The sequence below is a fragment of the Hippichthys cyanospilos genome, chromosome 6 (assembly GCF_059441005.1).
Source record: "Hippichthys cyanospilos isolate Australia breed blue-spotted pipefish chromosome 6, RoL_Hcya_1.0, whole genome shotgun sequence".
Lineage (NCBI taxonomy): Eukaryota > Metazoa > Chordata > Actinopteri > Syngnathiformes > Syngnathidae > Hippichthys > Hippichthys cyanospilos.
The window spans coordinates 24,157,843-24,166,816 of NC_142374.1; the positions used below are offsets into that span (position 1 = coordinate 24,157,843).

The 8,974-nt window shown below is 43.2% G+C and overlaps 1 protein-coding gene across 10 annotated transcripts in view; it reads right to left on the reverse strand.

The window, feature by feature from the left end:
- The window catches only part of tmtc3 (transmembrane O-mannosyltransferase targeting cadherins 3), a 41,279-nt gene that overhangs the window by 9,298 nt on the left and 23,007 nt on the right, over window positions 1-8,974 (reverse strand). For all 10 annotated transcript variants that reach the window (XM_088416455.1, XM_088416454.1, XM_088416449.1 and 7 more), the window contains 7 exons: window positions 8,872-8,934; window positions 7,886-8,099; window positions 6,520-6,738; window positions 5,106-5,205; window positions 4,338-4,453; window positions 3,801-3,973; window positions 613-865 (listed from right to left, as the gene is read on the reverse strand). In XM_088416455.1, coding sequence (XP_088272581.1) covers window positions 613-865; window positions 3,801-3,973; window positions 4,338-4,453; window positions 5,106-5,205; window positions 6,520-6,738; window positions 7,886-8,074 — 1,050 coding nt within the window. In that variant the 5' untranslated portion in view covers window positions 8,075-8,099; window positions 8,872-8,934. The remainder of the gene's footprint in view (window positions 1-612; window positions 866-3,800; window positions 3,974-4,337; window positions 4,454-5,105; window positions 5,206-6,519; window positions 6,739-7,885; window positions 8,100-8,871; window positions 8,935-8,974) is intronic.

The window sequence follows — 8,974 nt, forward strand, 5'->3', positions numbered from 1 at the left end:
AGGTGAGCTGCTCCATTTTGATGGCAACAACACATTTCCTAAAATAGCACTTTGCGGACCCGAGTAAACAACATTAAAAAGTCATTCAAGTTCATCTTTTGCTCTTATTTGTGTTCAGATCGCAGTGTCTAGAGAGGGCTTGTTGCGCAACACCTTAAATTAAATTTCAGCGTTCTGCTTTTTTTGCATGCCAACATATTAAAAAAAAAAAAGTTAACCCAATAGGCCATGTTTATATAACTATCTGGGGTGAAATTATTTAACTGCGGATGGCTGAGAGAGCATTTCTAATGGGTCGGTGAAGAAGCGTTGATCAAAGAGACAATACGCCGTTACCGTAATTAATACAGAACAATTAACGTATGTGTCACATAGCTACTTAGAACATGGAACAAAACCGATCGACATGGCCCTAACATGAGTGGGACAGTCTGTTTTAAGTGTCTTCCCACTGCATTGGAAAACGCTTTGCGCTGGTTAGCACTATTTGACTGAACAAATATTTCATATCGCTGAAAAAAGGTTGGCTGTTCCATAAAACCATCAAAGAGGTCCAGCTATTTTTCCAAAGACTTTGTCTACATGGAAAAAACTAAAAAAGGAGCATCTCACCATGACTACCGTCTTAGCAGAGCTTTTCGAGCAGGTGATGCTGCGGTACGCCAGCAGGCCGAGAAATACGTAGAAGATCAGCGTGGCCGCGTTGCGCCAGTCCAGAGCCGACTCCACCAAGGGAATGGTCCCCATGGTCCAGTCGCAGCACAGTTCCGACGGGTTGAGCAGGAGCCAGGCGTTGACGGGCAACAGGTAGTTGAAGGTCAGCTGGCGGGTCGGCGTCGGGCTGACGGCCGCAGGGTTGTCAAATCTGAAAAAGAAGCCTTTCCTGAGACTGCTGACACGTGGAAAAACAAAGCCGGCACTTGGTCAATCCTTTAAACTAAGCTTTTGTTAGCTACAACAATATCTGGGGCAGTTTGAACTTCAAACACCAAAGCCATTTTTGGAGGCCCCACCAAAATGGCATGTGGGATTTTCAGACCTTCACATGTTAGTGTTGGCTCAAAAAAAGCTTGTTTTTCCATTGCCTGCTTATAAAAAAAAAAAAAAAATGCTGTGAGACAGCCTGCCCTTGTTAAATGAAGCCGCTTGTTGCGCTGACGTGAAACATTGCAATGACGGTCAAGCAGAGCCGATGCAACCAAAGCAAAATAATCTAATCAGGATGTTTGGTCACAGGCCTGGGATGGAAGGCAAATGGCAACAGGTTGCAGGAGGTCTTTAAATTCAAAGTGAAAACACATATTAGGGCCCTGTAAACATCAGCCAAATCAATCAGTCAAATGCCCAATACTTGCTCATTACGAAACGTTCACATTTATGTATTGTGGCACTTGCAAACAAGCAACATGTAAATCTATACCATATTCTAGTATCATGAAATTTGTTGAAAAGTTCATTCTGTGGACTTGTCATTCGAAGCGAAACTTACATTTTTTACGAGAAATGATTAGGTGGAATTTACAGTTTGTTTAAAACAATAATAGTAAGACTCACGTAGCAATATGAATCAAGCATAAATGTGTTAAATATGACACTTACAACTACTTGTGACAAAAAACATGACAAGGAGTCATGTCCGTACAGTGGCATCAATAAATGCACTGATCCACACAGCGCGTTTTCTGGGTACCTTTTTCTTTTTTTTTCTCCAAGCATAGCCAAATATTTTCAGTTGACCGTAGCAATTTCTGCGAAACTTGAAACTGCCGTCTTAGTAGTCAAAGGAAGAGTGGGGAGGAAGAAACCAAAAGACTTATGCTCTCTCCCTCTATTGCAAAAATAAATTTTAAAAACTGACAAATAAGTACCAGGTATGCGTGCGAATAGTGAAAACCCATAGACCTGCCCATTTAAATGAATCAGGGGAAATAAAAAAAAAAAAACAACAACTGCTATTTGCCCATTATAATATTTTTAATTATTCATTGAATTAAGTAATCAGATTTTTTTTCCCAGTCTAAATAGAAACGTCCATTTCGGACAAGCCCGCATACACATTTTATCTATCGATGATTTTTTTTTTAAAGTACTTTTTGCCAAAAACTGTTCAAACGCCTCAGGGCGCCATGCCTGAAAAGACATGACATCCACCATTTTGGTTTCAAGCCGCTGCTCCAAGGTCTTTTACTCTTTCATTTTCAGGCCTTCAAAATTGGACATGTGATGTCATACGATTGGTACAGAGTTGAGGCATGTACACGAGAAAGCCTGCCAACGCGAAATTATGAAACATCTGAGTTATCAGCAGCGAAGACGGGAAGCCACAATTATTTTGCAGCTCTGCCAGCCTCAAAGAACATGTTTTGGCGACCGCTGCGTTTATCCTAATCCTGCTCTCTTAACTTGCGCTCTTGTGTTATGGCTCGTCCCGCTTATCCCGGGAATTCTAGCCCCCCGAGAATCCAAAGACAGTTTGAGGATTACAGGCTTAGAGCTTATCGGGCTAATTGTTGAGGAATTTTATCTGCGAGATGGCCGGTTCGATGGCTGGCAAAAGGAGCAACGATGACAAGATGTCGGGATAGCAACATGAGGGATGACGTTTTGGAGGCTTACCAAAAAAACATTTGCCAAACTTGTCGCCGTGGTATTTGAAACGAGTCGTCTTTGTGCAGAATAAAGTCGGGCCGAAACCCTTTCATCTTTCGTTAGCGCACCGAGCCCCGATTCTGACACGAAAAATGTTAATTGTCAGGCTGGGGATTGACCTTTGCACACGTACAAACGGACTAATAAAAAAGCTGTGGCCCATTGTGTTCTTATCGGAGGGGGGGCGTTTTGAGGCGACGTGTTTTACTGAACCGCAAACATGGTGCAAATCTCAAGGAAAAGCGGAAATGAGCAAGTAGAGAAATTGTTGGCAATGATAGAAAAACCAGTACATAATTTGAAAAATACTACTTGATGCTGGAATTCCGAGCAGGCATTGTGGTGCCCTTTTACTGTGAATCACTATTAAAAAGGATACGAGCATATTGACTTCCTATTTTGTTTGTTCGCGTGCAGGAATATTACTAAAACGGAGAGGATCCTGTATCTGATTCAATTAAGAGTGCACCAGTTAGAGAACACGGAAATGTATTCCATTTGAGTGGGTTATGAATTGTCTTTAGGCATATTACACACAATCATAAACTTGGTGAAACGCGGATGCTGCTTAACTTCACGTATTCGTGGTATAATGAATATAAACACCCGTCGCGAGAAATAAGTAAAAAAACAACTGCTTTGAGCGCATTCAACATTACACTGGAGAGGCGTTCACTGACATTTCACTGAGGTAAATCTGAAACACGCTTAACTCAACGCAAAACAAATACTGTATATGACTTGTGGATATGAACAGAAGAAAATATCAAAAGAGTTTACAAAACATGAGATTAATTCTGTTTTTCTCTCGTTTTTACATTGTTCCCAAGTGTTGGTGCGTCTTATACACAGTAATACAGAAAATACCACCATTTGGTCCCAAAATTCAAGGTGCGTCTTATACACAGGCGTATCTTACATTTGGAGAATTGCAATAAACGTTGGCTGAAAAGTGACACTCCAAATAATAGACGAGGCACAAAAAAAATAAAAAATTCTATGAGCATAAAAAACGGAAGAGGACATTGATATGAATGACAATAATTTGGGATCATTTGAATGCGCTCGAAACCCAGAAGAGTGATTTTCCCATTGAAACACGTTAGCGTTCGTATTCATTCCGTAAAGGCTGCGTTTAGAGAACGGCGTACCTGGTGAAGACGGGCAGCTGCGACTGGATGACCTGGACGCGCACGATGACCAGCAGCAGCGTGCTGATGACCAGCACGATAAGCTTCAGCAACATCTGGAGGACGGCGTACGGGAAGGCACCCTTGCCGCGTAAAGCCTGCCTCAACGTGTCCAGCAGCACGGGTAAAGTGAACTGGCCAGAGCAAAGAAAACAGGTTAGCGCCCGTTGTTGAAAGGTTTCAGGCTGTCACCGTCTGTCAAAATCTCCTCCTCCCCAAATTCAAAAACCTTGCTCACGATATTCTGTGTAGCGCATGGCTAATTGATTAGTATCTCCATGGTGTAGACTGCTTTCTAGCTAATTATACTATCACTTCCGGTAGCCCTAGCGGTGGATAGGAATCTCCTGATATGTTTATAAACACCGGTTACGCGTCATTCAAATTTACTCAAGAGTCATACTATGGCTGACTTCGAGAAGTATGTGTTACAAAACATTAACAAGAAAAATACGAATTTGAGCGGCCCCCAATAAAGTAATCGCTTCCTGATCTTACCCCTTGGGCCACAAACACCTCATACACGCAGCAGATGCCCACCACGGTGATTCCCTGCTCTTTGCACAGCGTGGCTGCCGCCACCAGCACGACGGTCAGCGCAATGGGAGCCCACACTGAAAAGCAGCGGGACACAACAAGGTTGGTGGTCAGGGAGCGCTGAGCAAAGACTGCTGCCAGCTCGTCACTTGTGTTGTGCAATTGCGCGGCTTAGTGCTTGCTTTGAAAACGTTTCGATCGACATCTGATCCGGGATCTTAATAGCTGAAGGGAGGTTCAAGATTTCCATAATGCAATAAGGGGCTTGCATAAGCGCTCCAAATGAACTGATGACAGCTGATATACACTGGACGTAATCTGCCTTTTTGTCAGCTTCTGAGCCTTTACCATTAAAATATATTCTAACAGTTATCTAAAACGGGAAAATGTGATCCTCCCATCCACTTTAAAATGACATTAGCTATATAACCTAGTACCTTGACTGATGTCTTACCCTAACATACAAAAATTGCACTTTTTTGTTTTATTTTCCATTTTAAAACATACTAAATCTGTGTTGTTGGGTTGGAGCAATTATTTTTCCACTTTCTTTCTTAATTACTTTTCATGTGCAATTAATACCTCTAATAACAAACAAATAGAATTGTAAGCAGAATTATGCGTTTACACCAGTGGGGGCACATCGAACATATTCATGTCAAGAAAATTTTAGGGTTAACATTAAATGCAGGCAAATGGCTCACTTTGATGGAAAAAAAAAACACTCACCTATGGAGTGGTCGTTCCCGGTCGATTTGGTGTAGGCCAGGAAAGCAGCCAGGAGAAAGATCGACGACAGGAGTTCAGCTCGGCCAACCACACCGGTCACCTGGCGGGAGGGATTGGGCTCAAATTGGCCGTCGCTTATATATGCTTTCTGAAAGATGGCTCTGTGGCACAGTAGAACCTAGCCTGGGGGGGGCGATCATCTAAATCCACTCAAAGTGAAGCAGCCTTGCGGGAATCAACTGACTGGCAGTTTGTAATGCTGGTTTTCAAAAGTGGCTATTTGACACACACTCGTCGATTTGGCTTTAAAAAAACACATAACGTGAAAGGCATGATTCACTTGGGTGGGAGGGAGGACATGAAAAATGATGAAATATAAACACAGCTCCTCGCCTGCTCCATATGGTCACATCAAAGCCGGCCGAGTGAGTAACGGGCAAAGGCTCATCTTTGAAGACCACACGCTATTCTTGCGAGAGGCAAGACGGGAGGAACGCCTTGCGCAATCGTTGAGTGCCCTCGTGTGGAGGTGCCAAAGCGCAGGAAGAGAAAGTTAATATGACAGCCCTTGGTTTTTCATCCAGTGAAAAAGCTCCTGAAAAGCTGGGAACATGTGGAGATGGACCAAGTCCGACATTCCTATTTGATTTTAATCAGTTTCCACCCTAAAAAGATAAGTGACTGAGAACAAATTCTGCTTTTTGATTTTCCTTCTAGGCATCGCTTTCTTTGTCTTGATATCAAAAGAAGTCTTTCTCTTCCCTTTTACTCGCGCCAACCCCCACAGAAATAATTTAAAAAACTGTGACAAACAAATTACTGTCTGTAAGTGGCTTGCTGTGGCAAGATATGATGGGAAAGGCATTAAAGTCTATGCTTATCACTGCCAAGCGTACCTTATTAATCTTAGTCCGTAGACGGCATTTCTAGGTCATCGGTTTTCCTCGATTTGTTTGTTAGACAGTCAGAAAGTATTTGAAAGCGCCCTTAACCACATCACAGGATTTAAGCGGAACAGCGAGGACTGCTGTTATTCATAACATCGCAAAATACAAAGCCTAGTGTGTCATATTTTGATTGAAGATATTTGGACTCAATCGTCAATTTGTTTGTCTGGTTTCCAACGGCGTCGAGACGAAGACAGCCCGAGTGCGGGGCCGCTTTGGGATAAAACGAGAATGACGCACAAGGCAGCCATTGTGCATGGGCTTATCACAAGGTACAAATGATCCTTTTGGGGCAGATGCTAGACGGCGATAAATGTCTCACTGATCGCTGGACAAAATGGCTGACATTGAAGGAGGGAGCAGAAGATTTGCTTTCATTTGTTTGGGAATGCGGGTCTATGTAGGGCGGGATCAATTACAAGTCCTAATCGCCCCGAGGCGGGAGAGGAGACAGGGGAGCTACTCACGGCTTCCGTGTGGATGGGGTGCACGGCAAAGAGCAACGCCGCCACCAGGCCGGAGGTGCGGTCCAGGAAGAGGCGGCACACGCGTAGGAAGAGCAGGCAGGTGGCGGCGTGCAGCGCCACGTTGAGCAGGTGGTAGGAGGCCGGGCTCAGCTCGCTCAGCAGGTAGTTGAAGCGGAAGGTGAGCACTGTCAACGGCCGGTAGGACTTGTGGCTGCGTTCCTGAAACCGGGGAGGCCAAAGGCAGGGACGCATGATTCTTCAAAGCGCGAGGATTTTACATTTCATTCGTTCGTCCAGTCGAGTTAGTGTCGCTTATTTAGAGAGTGGGGCCGAAACCAATTATTATTGGTCGAGGAACATACACGTAACTCATAATCGTGTGCTGATTTTCATTTTCAGGGAATACGTCAAAAAAAAACTCATTACACTGTTGAATTGTCTTCAAGAATGTTACTTTGTTTTAAAATCTTTTTTGTAACCGTCTAACAATGTTCAAGTCTACCCAATCACAGGCTCATCATCATGTTTTCAATAAACTGAAGTGATATGAGAAAAAAAACAAACACTTTTTTTAGTCATCTGGATGATTCTGATTTTAATCAAATGTATACGATTTTAAATCACTTTTAATGTACTTAAAACGAAATTGGGATTGCTGCTCCGATTGGTGCTCATAATGCGCCTATGACGTTATAATTCATTTTTTCCAATGTAACATGTTCACATGATGGAGACTATTCCATGAGCGTGAAAAACAGAGCCCCGAAACAGGCGTTTTACTGACATTATAACGCAAAACAGCAGCAATACGCCACTCTCACTAACACACATTCCTCATATCAAATGCGTTCGCTTGGGAACCCAGCATTCACAACGATAGTACCGCCCACAGGTGAACGTGGATACGGCCGGCGTGTATTTTCTCTTGTACAGTCGGGAAGGGGAGGTTTAAGGGAGGTACGAATTGCTCCCGTCGTCATAAGCGCGCATCAAGTCATTTTCACTTACATGGCCGGGGCCGGTGTGAGAGTGCAGAATAAAAAGGAAGGCATAAATGAAGGAAAATAACACTTTGGGATTAGGGTGAGAAATAAAAAACACATATAAAATGGAAATCATAGAATACTTACTTTGTATTACTCTGTACTTTATATTTCAAGTTTAACTTACATTTCAAAGAATAGCTCCCTGAAATAAACATAAGTTTTAAATTGATCAGACATTCGATTTTTTAAAAAAGGCCATTGCCAACATCAAGCGGATTATAGGCCAATCCCTAGTTTTTAATATACTACCTGCTCTCTCGTACATGTCTGATGCCTTATTTGTTTTATCATCACCACAGAACAAGTGGACCCCGACGTACCTCCGCCATAGGCGTACCCCAAAAGTCATTGAGGAAGAGATTCTTCAAAGGCGTGGTGGGCCGCAAGTCCTTGTTGTCCAGGATGGCCGAGACGTCGTCAAAAACGAAGCCGCACGACAGGCTGTTCCAGTAGCACGCCACCACCAGGCCAGTAAGCAGCAGCGCCTCTTTCCACGACACTGCAGCCATGGCGCGCCGATGCCGTCATGGATTGCTGCGCGGGAAAACAAAGAGATGATTAGGTCAGTTAAGTTTGGGTGATTCATTGATACTAGCAATTATGCTGTTAATAGTTTTAATGAAAAGGGACTGCCTTCAATCATGAAAGAGCCAAGTTTTGGGGTTACCATTGACAGTGTGAACAAGCTGTTGCAGGCAATTCCATGTCTGTGGCTGGTTTGATTTATTTTGTGTGTGAGGTATGCTCACACAAGCTGTGTCAGTGCCTTTACGGCCCCGCCCCAAAGTGGTGCCATTCTATTGTGTGGCATCAATATGTGGCATATCTTGTCAAGACTGTGGTTAACCTCTCAGTGTATATATTTTTGTTTTCTTTGCCTTTGTTTTCTAAGTTTGCACTTTTTTGCATCTTGTTCCATTCATGTTTACAGTTGTTTTTAATCTGTGTGAGCTTTTTACGCATTTTTTGCGTTTTGTTGTAAGTCTGTTTTCATTTAGATTTTAAAAAAATGCCGGACTTTTTGGATGATTTCATCGTTATTTTCTTTTGCTGTTTGCCTCATTCCTGCGTTTGTAGCGTTCAACTGACTGCGGCGCGTTGGCTTCCGTCAGCCACCGTCATTTATTTTATAAGCAAGTTTTTCATCCTACATTCTTCCCTCCTCATTTTAAACAAAACGCAGCTCGGTGTTAGCTCAGGTGAGAGGAATTCTCAGCTAATGCTAGTTAGCCGTGAAACACTAGAAAGTAGCGGCTGTTTAGCCTGGCACGTCCCATAAAATGGAACAATTTGTGTCGCCACGTACCGTGTCCTGGAGAGGTTCCGATTTCAGTAACAGGTGTGACGAGAAAACACAAAACGTATTTGACTGTAAAGCAAAAGAAAAAAAAGTGGGACTTTGCAAGCGG